Source organism: Xiphophorus hellerii, chromosome 5, assembly GCF_003331165.1.
Source record: "Xiphophorus hellerii strain 12219 chromosome 5, Xiphophorus_hellerii-4.1, whole genome shotgun sequence".
Taxonomy (NCBI): Eukaryota; Metazoa; Chordata; class Actinopteri; order Cyprinodontiformes; family Poeciliidae; genus Xiphophorus; species Xiphophorus hellerii.
This window is the reverse complement of record NC_045676.1, coordinates 10,536,762-10,555,522: the sequence shown is the minus strand read 5'-3', so window position 1 is coordinate 10,555,522 and position 18,761 is coordinate 10,536,762. Positions and strand designations below refer to the sequence as shown.

The 18,761-nt window shown below is 37.4% G+C and overlaps 1 protein-coding gene across 1 annotated transcript; it reads right to left on the bottom strand.

Moving 5' to 3' along the window:
* Nucleotides 1-534: 534 nt before the first annotated feature.
* On the bottom strand, nucleotides 535-15,962 carry LOC116719379 (ATP-sensitive inward rectifier potassium channel 12-like). Its single transcript, XM_032561877.1, has 3 exons — nucleotides 15,640-15,962; nucleotides 3,862-4,040; nucleotides 535-2,934 (listed from the first exon to the last, which is right to left on the bottom strand). Exons 2-3 carry the CDS (start codon nucleotides 3,951-3,953, stop codon nucleotides 1,290-1,292), a joined length of 1,737 nt encoding a protein of 578 aa, XP_032417768.1. The 5' UTR covers nucleotides 3,954-4,040; nucleotides 15,640-15,962; the 3' UTR covers nucleotides 535-1,289.
* Nucleotides 15,963-18,761: the final 2,799 nt, after the last annotated feature.

Here is an 18,761-nt window from a genome sequence, read left to right as displayed (position 1 = left end):
TTCAGATCACTAAGACATTTCGAATAATTTTATTCCCCAATTTTGAGGGGGTAGTTTGAGGATGCCCCTTTCTTCCTTCAACATGACTGCATACCACTGTACAAAGCAAGATTCATAAAGCTAATAAGTGACTTAGTTGTCTTAGAACTTGCCTGCATGCACTGTCCTTACTTGAACCTAACAAAAAGCATTTGAAATAAAGTAGACTGGACCAGCTTGTCCAACATCAGCATTTGATCTCACAAATGCATTTCTGAAAAAATGGTCAGAAAATTCCATAAATACACTGCTTTCAGGAAAACACTTTCCTCAAGAGTTGAAGCTGTTACAGCTGCAAAGGGTGACATCATATTAAACCCTTTGAGTTAAGAATTGAATGTTACTTCAAGTTCATATGCGTGTGACTCAGATGAGCAGATATATTCAGTTGATAAGTAAACAAAAGGTTAATGAAGTTATCTTAGGAGGAACAAACCCTAGATGAACTTGTATGGAGGGCCATTGCTCAAGAGCATAGAAACAAAGCACAGACAATTTAAGTTTTAACAGTATAAACTGCTGTTTAATAGTTCTTTGATCATACAAAATGAAGAGACAGTTGTGAAGTGTTTGTTTCTATTGATAATATTATAATAAAGTGCTTGTTCATTTGCACAGGTCTTACTTTAATCTCATGTTTCTGCACTATGTACCTCTTTTGTGCTGGGTAATTTAGGAACATAGTGCGTTGGACTTTCAAGAAACAAATGAATTAAATACAAATAGTTAAAGAAACTCATTCAAGAAGACACAATTTCAAAATACAGATAACCAAGAAAATTATTTTTGTGCTTTCTTGCCTTTATATATTAAATAATAAATAAACATTCTGTCCTAAGACCTGAACAGATCCAAAAGAAAGTTAATAAAAGCATATATTTACAAAAAAAAGACTGGAAATTAACAACAAAAAGCTTCAGGTAGTTATAGACCAAACACAAATAATACTGAATAAATTAGGAAAACATTTACATTTTCAAGATGCCTTGTGAAATAAAAGTATTACTCTGTCACCACATTTAAAATTAGAAGACCTCTGAGGTTTTTACACATGCTGTCTTTTTTTTTTTGTCTGAAACTGTATTTTACACAAAAACAAAATTTATTCCAGTTCTAAGAAAACAAACCTCTCTCACTCCACATGCAAAGCTCACACTGCATCTTTCATATTTTATATTTATCTCAGTTCAGTACTTTGGTTGAATCAAACAATGTCAGACAACAAACAAAATGGCAGGAATTATCATTAATCAAACTCCTGATTCTCTGCTGATGTATAAAGGTAGGGTTGGCTGTAGTCTATCAAGGCTGATCTGATTCTCTGTGTCCAGAACACACAGCATCTCCACTGTCTGCTCTTTCACAAATGCCCCTTTGTAATCCAAGTGAATGTCATCCCTTATTTTTATCTCCCTTTTACTTCCTGTTTTGAGACCGTCCATTTCCTTATCTGCCTCCTCATCATCTGCATCGTCTCCGCAGCACAAAGCTACTTCATTCTCATAGCAGAAAGCACTGGGGGAGTGAGATCCCTGCAAACGTCTTGCTGCTCTTGGAGCAAACAGTGATGGAGATCGGGAGAAGCTTGAACTTGAAGAGGACAATTGCCCACTGTGACCCTTTTTCTGGCTCAGTTCCCTGGCACTGCATTGAGGTGTAGATGGCACTTCGTAAGTCTTATGGAAGCGGGAATAATCCACATGGTAGCGGTCACCCTTCTCAAACACCACCGGCTCAAAGCGGTGACCCCAAAGGATCTCTCTGGCCAAGTAAGAGCTACGGGCCTGTGTAGTCATGGCTGTGGCCTCCACCATCCCCTCCAAGATGACCACTATCTCAAAGTCCTCCTTCTGTAGGTCACTGTGGCTCAGGTTGAAAAGAGGACTGTTTTTGTTGATCTCGTGGACAACCACCAGCGGTGACACCAAAAACAGTCTATCCAGTCCGTCGTCATAGCCAACATCAATGTCTGTTTGTTCTAAGGGAAGGTACTCACCCTCAGCTGTCACATGCGGTTTGATGAGTTGCGCACGCACATGTGCCTCAACAATGTGGCTCTTACGCATGTTCCCTAGGCGCCACATGAGGCACAGCTTACCATCTCTCAGGGCAATGACTGCATTATGCGAGAACAACAAGGTCTGCGCTCTCTTTTTGGGGCGAACCATCTTTGCCATGATGGTGCCGATCATGAAAGAGTCAATTATACACCCCACAATGGATTGCACTACCACTGTCACAACAGCAATCGGACATTCCTCAGTGACACACCGGAAGCCATATCCAATAGTGGTCTGGGTCTCTATTGAGAAGAGGAAAGCCCCAATGAAACCCTGGATGTGGAGAATGCATGGCCGCTTTTTATCTTTTGCCTCCTCCGAGATACTTCTAGGATTCTCATCCGCCACAGGAAGGTCCAGTTCAAAGTCCCCATGAGCTAGTGCAACTCCCCAGAAGATAAAACCAAAGAGCAGCCAGGATAGAAGGAAGGTAGCGGTAAAGATGAGCAGCAAGTAACGCCAACGTATGTCTACACAAGTGGTAAAAATGTCAGCCAGGTATCGTCGTGGTTTATCCTCCATGTTATTGAAAACCACATTGCACTGGCCGTTCTTCTTCACGAAACGGCTGCGCAGCCGTCCAGTGCTAAGATCCAGGTCCAGACGACACAGAGGAGAGGAACGACAGCTGCTGTGGATGATTGGCTCTTTCGTCATCCTCAAGGGCAAAGCCCCTAGAACTTCATCACCTCCTGGATACTCTCCTCCTCCACCTCCTTCCTCACCCCGCATGCATGCCCCTGATAGTGTTTGCTGTGTCAGAGGACTGTGGCCATTGTGGAGGCCCAAACTTGAGATTTTCAGAGCATCTTCATCAGTGGAAACGATGCTGTATCTAGAGGAAAAAAGGAGAAGAAGGTACAAAAGGTAACTAACCTGATCCCAATTTTACAAAGCCATGCGTTTCTCTTTTCATTTTGAAAGACTGTATGAAGTGCTGTTCGAAGTTACTGATGGTGTTAGCTCCAACAGAAATTCCAACAAAACTGCTGACATTAGCTAGACACGACCAGAGTCAACAAAGCAGATATAAGATATAAGATAATGGACAACTTCCTAATATTTATTGAAAGACTGCAAAGCACTCTTTTAATAGTGTGCTTGGGTGCAAGCTGCCTGGCACCCAACTTTTCTGCCAATAGCCCCTTTTACAAGTCATTTCAAGATTTCATAAAGATGCCTTTTTTCGTCTCCATGTGTTTTGTGAAAGGAGCGATGCATTGAGTTGGTAGAACTCATCGCACCTGTATTACGCACCAGTCTCACTAAACAAGGTAGTCACAGCCCTGCATCAGCTGACTGATGTTATACTGTTCATACACAAAGAACTTGAAAAACGATCCAATGCATAATGGTGACGTCAATGTCCCATTACTCCTCCTGAAATCCCATGCCTACTTCAGTTTGGAAAACTCTCAGCTGTGCAGGATATTGCTGTATCCATTTGTGATTTATGAACAGGCAGAGGGAGCTCAGTGACGGTTTGTTTTTGTGTGTTTGTGACGTAATGCTTTGTGAAAAAGGCTATTGATTGCAAACAATATTTCCCTCACATCTACCTCAACTACAACACCAACACCACCACACACATTTAAGCTTTCACATTCACTTCCATGACTCTAAATATAGATTGGTGGGTATCTTTTGTGGTTTGTGGTGAACAGTACTTTTCTTTTGATGTCATTGTACACTGTGTGAACAGAAAATCGGCTTGCTTCTAAACTGTAATTACTGACATGGTTTTAACTTCTATCCAACATACCTGTTGACCCTCACCGCTCCCATGGCACCGGTGATCATCAGGCTGTGTCTGCGAGGGCAGTAATGGAGGTTGGGGCGGGCAGTTCCAACCATTAACGTATTCTTGCTGGACAAGGAGGATATATGAGCTCAGGTCTGTCATGCATTTGTGATCGGACTTCCTTTCTCATGATACATTTCCTGTAGATAAATAGAATGAAGACAGAATTAAGTAATTAGAAACATGAACGTTATCTTATTCTAAACCAGAATCAATGCAAATAGTCTGTTTTTGTTTGCTTGCTTGTTTGTTGCTAAAGTACATTTCTACTCTGATAACTGAGTATGAAACTGAGACATATTATTCTGTGTGAGTGTGAGTCTACTATCTTGTGGCAGGTGAGAAAGACAAGTACAAGATAACAAAAATGACAAAAATAAAATGGTAAAGCAATGATATGGCCAACATCCATTCAATTCTTGCAAATGTTTAACTTGTACAAAAATATCAGATCATCACAGAGAAACTTGTATTGTGTATTTTTTGCTTAAGTACCCACTAGTTGCTGATGAAAACACACCTAGTCTATCTTGCTTTAAGACTGTCAGTGTCTCTGTAACCCTGATGTAGTGACAGAGAGCAATTTAAGCTCTACTACCGTTGAGAAAGTGTATCTATGGTGGGTCAGATTATATTGTATATGACAATTCAACTGCAAAGAACTGCTAATGAGTTGTCCTCAAGTCTTTTTCTATACAGTAGTGCTCTCATACCAGCTGACAAATGATCCACCAATATTTTCTATGCAAGATGTTTTTTTCCAGAAATGTATGTCAAGAATAAAATACTCTTCTCCATCTCTGTACAGAATGCGGGGGGGGGAACCTTGTTATGTAGGCTACTAATGACTTCCGGGCACAGGATGTTACAGTAGCAAAAGTTGTCAGCCGGCACTTTCTTTTCCAGATGTATTCTATCTGTGTAACAGGCAGAAGTTATCAGCTCTCCAAGATGGTCTGGGACCAGACAGAGAAATAGACAGCAAAGCTGGATCTGTGGTTGAACCCTTTGGGGAGACACTGGATCATTTCCACTCTCCCCTTTGGTAAGCAGCAATACGCTTCAGGGGATCATGTTTAGAGCAACGGTAGTGTTGTCCTAAGTAGCATACTGGCCAATGTACTCGTTACCCTGTACACACAAACAGTTACATCAAAAAACACTTTCTGAACAATAGAAACAATTCTTGTTATGCATACAAGGTTCTTGGGCCGAGGGCACCTTTGCTAACATGTTGCCTAAGTTATGTGTGTTTAGAGAGATGCAGCACTCTGGTTTTGAAAGCAAGAGAACTTCTTCACTGTTGGTTTATAAGATACATTTGTAAGAGCTATGTCTGGGTGAATCTAATATTATTTGCCCTCTGGTTTAATTTATTTTGAATATTTGCGCTATTGTCTTGATACATGGCTTCTAGAGTCAGGTTACCAAGTGAAAGCAAAAATAGGAACAGGAACATTTCCTCTGAGAATGTTTGTACAAACAGTATATAGCTGCGTTTGTCAGGATACTGTTTTCTCTGACAAAAAAAAATCCAGGAGAATATGAAACCATCAGTTTGTAGCCAGCATAATAACGTAAAGTACATTAGCAATTCCACCAGCATTTGTTTATCCATTCATTGTCTATACAGACTTATCATCACAGGGTTGAGGAATGCTCACTGGGTGAGAGGTAGGCCAGTCCATCGCAGGACAACATGCAACAACAACCATGCATCCATCTTACACTCACAGCTGTTCATGCTTTATACCTTTCAGTGTAGCAGATTAAAAACAATTCTGCAAAGACTGGACAACAATTCATTCACAGCAGCATAAAAGACTCATTAGGGTGATGATTGATGGTGATTGTTGCGATCAAGGATTACCCATCCAGTTTAGGGGGCAGGTTAGTTTGGATGACCTTTCCCCCTTCAGTTCATTACTTTAAAACCTGTACTACAATACAAGTTTTCAAATAACTTGTATTGTCATTTTGTTAGTTTTTAAGACTTCCTCTAATGATCTGAAACATTTATGACAAAAAAGCTAAAACACAAGAAATCTGTTAGAGGACAAAACCTATTTTTTACAAAACTGTTCCATTTATAATAGTATTGGAAAAGTTTAAAAGACCCCATACAAACAACAATTATCAGGAGTCAGAATTATAAAAACCTCTTGAAAACAAGAAACAAAATCCAGTTGTCTTCTATTTAAGCGCTAAGGATTGATTGATTGATCGTTATCTAAATCAAGTGTGACTCCTGACAGAAGGTTTGTTTGACCAGGAGTCAGATGTTTTTTTGCATCCCTGCTGGATTTCCAGATCTTGCTTTAGACCGCACAACACATCCTTTCTTGGAACTGATTGAGTGATACTGGAAAAAGGATCCAACATCAACATTTTTGGGTCCGGGCCACCAGACTCCACCTACACAGATTTTTCTCACCATCATATTTGCCTCTGGATAACACATGAGCTGTATCTACAAAGTGACTGTATTTGAATCTATCCTGAAGTATGGAATAAAACATGCAGTGCAAAATAACTCATGTTTTGTACTAATACAAAACATGACAATTTTCAGTGCCTACAGATTTCATGAGACTGACCAGACACAAAGTAGTTCATAACTACGAAGAGAAAAAAACGAGACATGGTTTTCAAGTAAATAAGAGTTGAAAACTATGCTTTTGTTTCTACTCTTGCTGAATCAGTACTTTGCAGAGTTACTTTTTGATGTGTTTATAACTACAAGCCAGCTTTTCACATCTAGAGACTGTAAAATTCACCCATTTTTTTTGTAAAAATACACAAGCTCTGTCAGACTGGATGTCTTGCCACAGATTCTCAACTGGGTTTAGGTCTTGGATTTGACTGGGCCAATCCAATGCATAAATGCGATTTAGTCCCATTCAGCATGTATAAGAGAATTTTCATGCTGTACTGCAAAACTCAGTTCAAGTGTTTTGCAGCTTCTAACATCTTTTTTTCCAGGTCTGGTCTGTATTTAGCTCCACCCACTTTCCCAGCAACTCTGTCTAGAGTCCCTGTCCTTACTGAAGAAAAGTGTCACTCAAGAATGATTCTGCCAAGTTTCACAGCGGGGATAAAGTATTCAGGCTGATGAGAGGTTTTAGTTTTTATCCAATATGTTTTTTGCATGTAGACCGCAGCTTTACATTTTGGTTTCTTCTAACCAGAGCACCTTTTGCAGCAGGTTTGTTGTGTCTTTTATGACTTGCGTCAAGCAGACCTGTAATGTAAACAATGGTTTTCTTCTTGCCACTAATCTATGAAGGTAGATGAGGAATGTGTGGTTTCTGAGAAAATTCTCCCTCAAAAGCTACAGATTTCTGCAGCTCCTCAGGAGTCACAACGTTTTGCTGTTTTACCAACTAATGCTCCCTCTGTCCTTTTTTTTTCACATTTCATGTGGACAACGCATGTTATTAGGTTAGCAGTTGTAACATTCCTTCCATTTTTTGATGATGAATTGCTAAAACATAGAGATTTTTTTTCTCTCTATGAACCCAACTTTAAACTTTCTTCACAACTTTATTCTTATTCTTTGTTCCTTGTTCTTCATTATGCAGTTTGCTCAATAATGTTCTCCACAAACCTCTGAGGGCTGGAGTTATAAAAAGAGTAAATGACTATATTCAGCAACCAGGTGACTTTTGATGGCTGCACTGGATTTTATTTAGGAGCTATGGGGCCTGAATACATGTGCATGGCACACTTTCTAGATTTGAATTTGTGAGTGTTAAAAATCCTCACAATTCATGCATCATCTTCCTTCCACTTCACAGTTGTGCTCCAGTTTTTGTTGGTTGCAGTGCTAAAATTGTCACAAAACATGCAATAACTTGTATGTTTTACACTTTCTCAGCATTTGCTATGAATACCTTTGCAAGGTACTGAACGTCAGTGTTGTATAAAGTACTGAAATCTCAGAGTCAAGTAAAAGTACAAGTACCTCTCCAAAATATGACTTTGGTAAAAGTCCAAGTCACTGACTGAAATGTTACTTGAGTAAAAGTCTTAAAGTATTTGAAACTTCTTGTACTTAAGTATGGAAATTACTGTAAAAATGGATGTACTCAAGTAATGTAATGAAAAGTACAAGTAAAAAGTAAAACAAAGCAAATGCAGTTTGAATGACATTTTTTATATTTTGGTAAACTTGTCAAATACACTTAAAATAATGTACACAACCAAGTGCAGGCAAAATTAAACCTGCTAATAGATATACCTGCAGGCATCATTTAGTTAAGAAAATTAGGTGCTTTACCTATAGCACAAGGTTAACTTAACCGGCTTTACAACTGAACCAGCTTCTTAGTATACCCTCCAGGACAGAAAATACAAAGTTTTTGTAAGCCTTAAGTTTTCCCTTCAAGTAAGGTCAGTGCTGAAAATGAGAAAAATAAATAGTACAGAAAATGCGGCCAACATGAAGAAAAAGAGCTGTTACGATTACTCTACTTCACAAATCAGTGAATCAGTCAATCCTACAGTCAGTAGGTGGTGCACACAACTGGTCATTATGCAAAAGAAAAAAAGAACTGGGAGGAAAATGCAGCTTATTGGCATCTGTAAACCTGGTTTTGAACTTGCTTGCCTTTCCTATATTCGTTAAATTTAGTCTAAATTGCTATCGCTATGGCTTCTGTCCCCCCTTGAACAGAGGAGTCTAGGTAGCCTGCTACAGTCAACATTAGGCCTAAGCTAAATACACCACGTGTGGAACTGAAACAATGCCAAACAAAGTTCATTTATGGTCAAGATTTCACAATACAGTAGTGCCTAGTGACCAAGCTATAGTTACTGAAACACGAGGATTATAACCATTTCATAAGAAGTTACCTCGATGTGTTTCTTCAAGTTGGACGGGGAGTTTTTGTAAGATAGAATTTCCATGTGACTGCTACTGATTGCGAGACTTGCTTTGTGTTTAATGGGAGAAGCGAAACAGGTGTATCCTAATTAAAAGTAAAGAAATCAAGAAATGGCAAAAAATGTGGAATGAAGATAAGAAAGGAAGAAGATTATATGAAGTACAAAAGTCAGTTTGAATTCGAAGCATTAATGAACGAAACAGAAGAGAAGAAATAATAATTAGTAGATTAAGAGTAGGTCATACCTACTTAAATGACATGCTTTATAAAATAGGGAGGAAAAATAATGATAAATGTGAGAGATGTGGAGAGAAAGAAAATGTAGAACACATATTGATGAACTGTAAGTCAAATGAACTCAAAAGGGAAGAATTAAAGAGAATAGTTAGAAATATGGGGCATGAATGGAATCTTAAAGGTATATTAGGAAATGAAGGAAACATAACAGATATTCACAAATTAAGGAAAGCAATGTTTATTTATCTTAAGAATACAAAATTAAAAAGTAGAATTTAATAGATATGAAGTAATGCTTCTACACATTCATGTACAGTAGGTGGCGGTATGCACCTTAAAGTTGCTTGTGATCCGCCATAATAGAAAAGAAGAAGAAGAAGAAGTATCCTATTGGTGGTGATGAACAAGCCCAGGCACTTTGTTCGGTAGCCTACTTGCTACTTGCTAATCAGTAGGTGGGGTCAAAACACTTGCGTTTCTCTCTCTCGCTTTTTTGTAACGAGTAACTAAACCACACATTGAAAATGTATCGGAGTAAAAGTACGCAATTAAGTTCGGAAATATAGTGAAGTAAAAGTGAAAGTCATCAAAAATTTTCATACTCCAGGAAAGTATGAAGTACTCCAAAATATACTTAAGTAAAGTAGTGAAGTATTTTTACTTCGTTACTATACAACACTGCTGAACGTACACCTGAAAATAAATAGGACAAAGACTTCATGTTTGCAAATGAATTGTAAACCTGTTCTTCTGGGGGGAAAAAGTATTTTATATTGTGTCTAAAAAGCGAACAGCATCAGATGACACATTCATAAAGGTTACACGGGAACAAGTTGCAATTAAACAGATTAGTATATGATATTGAATTTTCAGCTGATGGTTGAAGCAACACACATGAACAACAAGTGGAAATACATTTCTGCTCTTGCTCTCCCAGTCTTGTTTTTCCGTATGTTGTCCGTGTCCTCTTTTTTTGTGAAGTGATGTTATCAGTTGTGAAATTGTTTTTCAGCCATGTGTGAAAGTGGCCGCATGGCGCAAGAATGTGTGAAACAGGCTAGTTGCGTGCATCTCATGTTCAATGTGCGAGAGTTGTCAGCTCTGCCTAATGCATGGAGCAGACGAGACAGATTTGTGTAATGAAAGCCTATTGATTGCATTCTTACCCAGTGATTAGCCCTAGGCCCGTTCAGAGCTACCACGGGTGGAAAACCAGACAGGCAGGGGAAGGGACAAAGGTTTAAAAAAGAGATGAATCAGTGGTAATCTGCTGTTAGAGGAACAATTGATCCGCTTTTTGGCCCGATTTCAAGGTTATGTCAGCAAGAGGAACCAAAAAGCATCGGGTTGCATAAGCAATAGAAGCCCAGCTGGATGCGGTGCGAAAGGTCATTGGTGGTTTGTGGTTCCTTGTGCGTGCATCATTATTGTTGCTGTACAATAACCGACAGGCATGCATTAATCAAAAATAGCGATGGATGCTTTCGGGAAAATTTTTGAGAGCCGCTTAAAAGCCTCAGTTCAATAGTGATATTTCAAGTAATAGACACAAAAACATCTACACACATTTACACACATGATAATACAAAACTTGATGGGATTTTCTTTCACTCCATGTTTGATTTGTGCAAATACTTTGATATATGATGCTCCCAGACTTGTGTAAGGGAGGATGTTACAAACTGGCTACCATCAGTATTTTTTTTTTTTTGATAATCTAAAACAGTTAAGAGTAACAAAAATCAAAACAGAAGAGATCTGTAGAGGAGAGGGTTGCTTTCTGACACCTACTGTGGGTGTTGGCTTTGTAAATATGTGGTTCTTCTGCTTAGATTTTTTTATTTGGTTATGATGTTTTTTTGATTTTACGCTTCTTTCTTTGTTCATCTTTTAAAATACCAGAATTTTTTACTCTAACTAAAATATTATTGTTTTATTTGAGTCCTTTTTCACTATAAAATGTACTGTAGTATTTCTACTCTTACTTGACTACAGTCTTGGATATACCACCCTTCTCATTAGGTCCCATTTAGTTCACTCCATTGGATCCCTCAGTACCCATTTATCTCGACGGTGACCAAAAGGTGTTTCTGCAAAACTCTTTCTTTCTAAATTTAAGTTGAAGCATGGACATTTGCAAAAGTTCTAAGCTGACGCCATCAGGTTCACTAGATGTTTTGATATGACTTGTTGATAGTTTGACTCATTTCAGTGCAGTCAAACCAAATTATGTGGGAACAAAACTAAAAGAGATCTGATCGCTTGCTTCATAAACCAAGGGCTTTGCCTTGAACATCATAAAATGTAATGAATAGTATTTCAGCTGATTTCTTTTCCACTCTCCTCTACACAGAGCAGGTCAAACAGGCAGGAAGGTGAAGCAGGGAATAGGTAAACAACGTTGTACAAAGTGAAAGTCCAGTCATAGGATAAATAAAATTATGTTTAGCAGTTTTCTGTTCAATAAGGGAAACTGAAGCAGAGCTTTTCCTCACAAGAAAAAGTTTGACATCATATTGATTCTAGTCCTTGGTTGAGATCTGAGATTAGAATATTAAACAAGAAAACACACTTTGTGGCATGCCCTGTGGTGTGAATGACCAACATGGCAACATAATATTAATGTTTCATGTAACAAAACAACCATAATTCTATTTCAATCAAATGACAAATTACCCAACTTAATGTAGTAAATTCTGATTTAATCTAAAAATAGTTCAATGAAATAATGTGAGCTCAGATCTAAATAAAAGGAAAATAACATTCTGTTATAATCAGGAAAATATAAAACTAAAACATCTTGATATCTTTATTAAAGTTATGGTTAATAATTACCCAGTCAATCAGCCAGTCATCAAAATCAATTAATTTTAGCTTCATCTGCTCTGACTATTGGAAGCTTATATAAGTAGTAATACTGAAAATCTCTTTTTTTCCCCATTAAAAGCATCAACACTGAAAACTTGCTCTCTTTAAGTTTGCAAATGTCACCAAGAAGCAGAATTTTATTTTTAGCTTAGCATAATAAAATAAAAATTAGGGACATATGCTTTGATGCACTAACAAAAAATGATATTTTCTGATTTGATCTAAACTTACTACATCTATCAATGAACCTGCAACATGCCATTTGCCCTTACGATAAATGTTTAACACATTTCATTGTTGAATTAAATAAACGTGTTTTGTAGGTGTTGTAGTCCTTAGAAAGAAATTTTTAAAAACCGGATTGGTTTCCCTCAAATAAAAACCTTGAAAGACGTTTTTGACACCTGTGTTGTCTCGTTCTCTCTACTGCCCCAGAGTTGTGTATGAAATATCTCTTGTATTTGAGTTTGAAGTCTGTTTCTGAAAACATTTCCAGATATTCTCGTTGTAATATTTAAAGAGCAATAATGAGATTTAGGGAAGATTAAACTCAGATGACAGAGTCGGAACGACGGATCCAAACGACTGAAAATACACAACCAATCAGAAATGCTTAGAAAGTCCCTTTGGAAGACTTTTGCCACAGATTCAGAGTAGCCATGGGACAGATACTTGTATAAATGTATATCAAAGTTTTAAACTGTTTCAAAAATATAAAACAGCCCAGCACTTACTTTTCCTGTAATTGAGCACTGTCAGACAACTGGCTGAAAGTAGGCTGCTTAGAGGACTTATAAATTTGATTGTAACAAATATTTCTGGTTGTGACAGTGGCAGTGTTACGATTATACAAGCACCATCCTTCACTTTTTTCTCACGTTAGGGTAAAACAGTTTTAAAACTACAGTTGGCAGAAGATTTAAAGTAGACAGCCCAACTAATTATGCAGCCAATAGATCATCATTCTACTGTCTAAATGTAAAAATAGAAAAAAATTAATAAATATTACAGCTAATCTTAAGATTGTTTTTTGTTCAAAGCAAAAGCAGATCAAACTATGATACGTTTACACATATTTTACAAAGTGAAAATATGTCCCCATGCCTAGTTCAGGGTCTTTTCAATTTTCTAAGGTTATTTTTTCTCCTGAAACTGCTTTTTGGCACATTGTTCTGCCCTCAAAATAAAAGTAGCAGTGAAAGACAAAGCAACCAGAAAATGTTGCTTTTTACGGGCACTAAGTGCAGCACAGATACTATTATTTATTATGCTCATTAGCTGTATAAATAAGTGATCAAACTGTCTTCAAAATATGGATTCTTCAGTTGTAATAAGTAAAAAGAAAACACCATATAACTTTGAGATGATAGGAAAACTCCTTTGGACTGATCCACACTTGTCGTGCAGTTTCTTCCTACTCATAAGATCATTCGTGTAACTAAATACATCTCTCTGTCTTGCTTGCTTTCTTTTGTTTTTGGTAGTAGATTCCCACCAAGCCATCATAACTGTAGTAAACTTGAATGGCTTTTCTTTCAATGTGAGCACAGTCATTTCCCAAGCTGACATAAGTCCCGAGAGGGAGCTGCAGTGAGTAATAATGATCTGAATTGCTGTAAATCTCCATGAGAACATGTCTGCTCCACCTTTGTGGCTGGCTTGTTGTTTTCATTGTGAAAGATTAATGCTTTATTGTGTGAAACAGATGACATAATCTTATATGTGAAAATTAGCAAAATTTCATTATAGCATATTAAAATAGACACCAAAAAAAAGATCTTTGAGGGTACAGTCAGGTTCATAGTAATTATTAAAGCAACCCAGTTAAAAGACCCAAATGATATATTTTCCAGTGTAATAGAGAGTATTTTGGAAGCTCTTGCTGTGGGATGAGGGTTTGCTTATCTCCAGTAGGTATTGGACGAGGCCAGGGTTGTCCAACTACAGGCATCAAGGGCAACAAGGCTGCAACTTTTAGGTGAACCCTTCTGCGTCACCTGTGAATCAAATGACTCAGTCATTCAGCTCTGTGGAGGCCTGGTAATGAGCCATTAATCTGACTCAAGTGTGTTGAAGGAAGGACACATTTAAAAATTTGAGCCTTTGAGGATCTTAGCTTTTGAGGACTGAAGTTGGGCACCTCCACCTTGGACATTTTACAGGTCATGTCGAATTTATTATGTGCTAAAATCATAAAATCATAGTCTTTTTTTTATGCATAAGTCAGTAAATAAATAGTGCATGACTGCATTATTTGAAAACACATTTCTCTTAAAGAATAGGCTGGCATATAAGATCAAACTAATAAGAATAATAATACAAGATGGTTTTGCAAAATAAAATGTGAATGACTAATTTGTTCAATCAATAATCAAAGCATGTATTAAAAAACTGTCCAACATATTTAAATAATAATTAATAAATTGTTCAAATACAGAAAATTCTAAACACATTTCTTCCTTAATAGGTTTACATGCACTCATGAAGATAAAATCAATGCCTAATTTAATGGATTATGTTTAGGATTTGGCCCTAGTTATTTGACTTGGGCATGTGAGTCTGAAAGACAGAATTAAAAGAATAAATTTCAGTATGTGAGGGATTTTCTTTTTCAGATCTACAGCCATCAACATTATAAACTAACAAATCAACACAAAAAACAATTCGAAAAAGTGTTTCTTATATGAGACAAGAATTTGTTCAAATCTGTAACAGTTGGTACAAGATGTTCCTAAGCGAGAGCGGCCTGCGTATTGCTGAAGAGTGTTATCTTGGCTTCCTGCTGGGCCCTATCCCTGAAGAAAACCAAAACTAGAGCTCTCACCAGGGCTGTTCTCTTTTTAAATAGGAGAACACACATATAACCAAGTACAATCATTCATCTACAATAGACTTATATTCTATATTTAATGAAAAACCTACACAAACTCTTTATTTCATGTGTTTCTTAAAACCCATCCTTTGAAAATTAGCTGCCAAACAAATTTACCTACTGGTACATTTAGAGTAAACATGAACGTTGAATCAAAGGTATGTAATGTTAATTTTTATGTTATGTTTCTTTCTCTCTGTGTGTTCCACCATTAGAAAATTAAATTCCAAATTAAGAATTTTGCACATCTTATAACCAGTGTCTATATTTTAACTCATTACAGCATGGCAAATTTGCAAATGATGCAATTTTCACACCCACATCAAAACTTAATTAGCTGTTACAGTGTTGCAGTTCCTTTAAAACAAAACTCTAAAGTATTATCTTTACACCCTGCAGGAGAAACTCCTAAATCCGGGTCGATGAGTTCTCACAGCGCAAGCTAAAGTTATGACGAGGCTGTTTGCAAACTGAGCTGCAGCTGTGACGTCTTTAGCTTCATTCAGGCCAGGGGAACTGTCCAGTTCTGAAAATCAATTTCCCCCCTCCAGGAATAATTGACAGCAGGGAGGATGATAGAAGAGCTACAGCTAAGTGCTGCCCTGACAAAAACAAAGCATACCGGCTATTCAAATAGTTTCTTTCACCTTCTTGTACGTTCATTTAATGGTGACTTTTAACTTCTAAAAAGTAATTTATCAGAGCAGAGGGCAAAGTGTCAACTTAAGGCAGTATACAACTTTCTGATTTACTTTGTTTCATGGAAGTAAAGCATGTTTGAAAGATGTGAAAAGCCTTTCCACCTCTACATCATCAGCGTATGGCATCACATAAATGCATTTCAAATATAATTTTAAAAAAACTGCCCACACTCACCTTTTGCAGTGCTGAAATCAAAATCATATGGAGACCAACTGTGGTTTCATCCTCATGGACAGACATGTAAGCAGGTTTTTTGTCGCCGCTTCCCTCCTTCTTCTCCTCCTTGTTCTCTTTAGTACTCAAACATCTTTGTCAGGAAAGTTCACCCCGATGGCTCGAGTGCAAACTTAGTGATGCCTTCATCCAGAGCTTTCTCCTGTTGCTCCATTGTCTACAAACCGAGTCGCTCTTTCTTTCCTGCCTGAGAGTTGTGTATCTGTCCTGATGCCTGACAGAGTCGGTGACTGTGCGTGTGTAGGGGTGTGTTTGTGAGTGTGGGAGAGAGAAAAAGAGAGAGCTCTGATTATGTGCCTATTTATAAGTGCTATTGTTTTCCCCAGGGAGTGGAAATGTGGAGTATATATTTAAGACTTTAGCCAACTCAGGCAGATCCTTAAAACACACAGTAGAGATTTATGAGTGACATTTACAAGCCCAGTTTGAGAGAAGTTAATCGGTTCTTTAAACGTAACAAATTTAAACCTGTTTGTTGCATTTTAAACTTTAACAGACATATTTACTTCGCTTACAGGCATTATCTTTGATTCAGTGTTTGTTAGCTAATTTCATGCATTCCTTAAAGCCACAAATGTGGTAGCAATTTAGCATTATTGATGATTTATTTGACCTATATTTGAAGGTGAGCTTACGTTACAACTTGCATTAGCTTGAACTGATAGTGAATTGTCTCTACCTCCCACTCAGTCAAAATTATACACATGAGCTTATAAACATACAACCCCATTAATATCTTTACTGCATAATTTGATTATCCATCAACAAGTTTCTGGCATAATTCTGGCTGGATATAGGATTTCTTTTCTAAACAGAAATGGTAGTTTGTTTCATTTTGGTAGGATTAGCACTGTCAATAAATTTCAATAGAGCTCAGGTCAGACACCATGGTAGTTTGCAGTATGTGCCATCAAAATAGATTAAAAGTGCACACATTTAGAGCTTTTCTCAGAGCTCCCTATTGCAGCTTTAAAAAAGCTACATTCACACAGTAGGCAAATGAGACTCATCTGAATTTTTCATGGGAGTTTGATTTACACAATTCCGATCTTTTCACCCGAAAAAAATCTGATTTGTGCCACTTCCATATGTGGTACTAAATCAATACATCTGCAGTCAGCACGGTCATGTTGCATTTTATTTGACTTTTGTGTTGTTCACGTAAGACATGCATCATAATCTTGTAGCAGAAGAAGCCAGACATGGTAAATCTGGATGTAAATAATGGCTGAGCAGTGCCGACACTTTGGTTGGAGCTAATTAGTGGAACGTTTCCTTCGTCTTTTATAGTCTTGTGAGACACTATAAAAAGTGTCTCACTTTGCTAATTTAAAATAGATCCGTATGCGGCTCCATTAATTATTACTTACATAAACAGTGTGCTGCTGTGTGACATTAACAGTCTTCTTCTACACATGTGGGTTGTTTTGAAATTGAAAACTATTAACATAAAGTCTGATTGCAGTCACATTTAATAAGCATGACCGACCACACACACAAAAAATCTGATTCCAGCAAAATATCAGAACTGATCATTAAGACCTGCTGTGTGAACGTAGCCTGAGAGCCAATTGTGTGACAGTTTTTGTTTTTTGGGGGGAGGGTTTTCCAAAGGATGAATGACCTCTCTGAGTGGAGTCCACATTACATTTATTTTGGGCGCACCCCTTTCAATCTAGGATTCAGTGACAGAATCAGCAGCATTCATGTCATAGCTGTTGGGTCTGTAAGTTTTGTATTACTCTACTATACCTTCTATTAAATTATTAGGTCATCCATTCTTGAGAACAAATCTGCATATTAGGCATGCACCAATCCACTTCTTTTCACTTCCGATATTGATACCAATATCTCAGGTTTAGTATGAGAAGATACTGACCCAATCCAGACAAACAGTGCTGAATTGACTTCAAATCTTTTGTTTTTTAAACATAGATGTAAATGTACTGAATTTTCAATTTTATTTGATAACCCTGCCCCAGAATAGCACACTTAAATACACCAGTTGCTTCACAAGCTTAGTTAAACTAATAAAAACAACACAACTTTAACTCAAGTCAGTGCAATAATGAGTATAACAGCCAATATAAAATAAATAATAAAGAAACTGAAACTGACAAAAACAAACACATAAAAGTGAACTGTAACAAACCTTCTTTCAAATCACTAAAAAAGTACAATTAAATTCCAAATATAATCTAAAATAAAATAAATAATAAAACATGACATACCTCAGAGCAGAGAGCACAGAATTAAACTGAATAGATCTGCCCTTATGGATCGAGCACATCGTCACAGATACCCAATCTAAAATATCTTTTCAATATCAGGACCGAAACAGATATTACTGATAATATCTCAACTGAATATATACAGTATATACTGTATACAGTATATATATACGGTATGTTGATTGAACATCTCAGATGTGGGTTTCATTGTGGCTATGTCAGACCAGTCTTATTTGTACAAATACCTCTTTGAAGCATTTTTTTTACCAATTAGACAGAACTCTTTAGTTTCCATGGAAACTTTATTTTCCTCTCTCACACACACAAATCTGCTCTGTCTCTCCATGAAGATTATTTTTAAAACCCCTTTCTATCTAGCAGCATGAAACAACAGGTGGGTGTTGCGTTGCGTTGGTGGGGTGTTGGACAGCAGCCATATTGGACCGAGAAGTGTGGGCATAGATCAGAGGTCAGGGGATTAATGAAGTCGGCACAAAGCCTGAACAAGAAGGCTGGCCAAACACTGCTTGCTTTATTTGCTAAGTCTGAAGAAAACAAAAGTCGTTGCTTCTGTGTTTGCTACTTTGGCCGTTTGATGATTAACGTGAACAAAGTTTTACAATCAAACTCAGGGTCATTCTGACGCTTGGGAAACAGTTTTTGGATATAAAAGAGCTAATAAATAAAAGCATTAAAACAGCAGGTGCTTCAAATGTCTCAATCTGCAATATGTTAGAAAATCCTCAAATCAGCAGCATCAAGATTGGAGGCTAAGTGGGGTTAGTGGAAGTTGATTCTCCCTGCCAATGTAACCATCTGTGTATGGAAATA

What these genes read in the sequence shown, in the direction of transcription:
- LOC116719379 (XM_032561877.1), bottom strand. Translation starts at nt 3,953, where the DNA reads ATGGTTGGAACTGCCCGCCCCAACCTCCATTACTGCCCTCGCAGACAC. An exon ending in GGAGCGGTGAGGGTCAACAG is followed by an intron (nt 2,935 to 3,861) that starts GTATGTTGGATA and finishes TTTTTCCTCTAG; the next exon opens with ATACAGCATCGTTTCCACTG.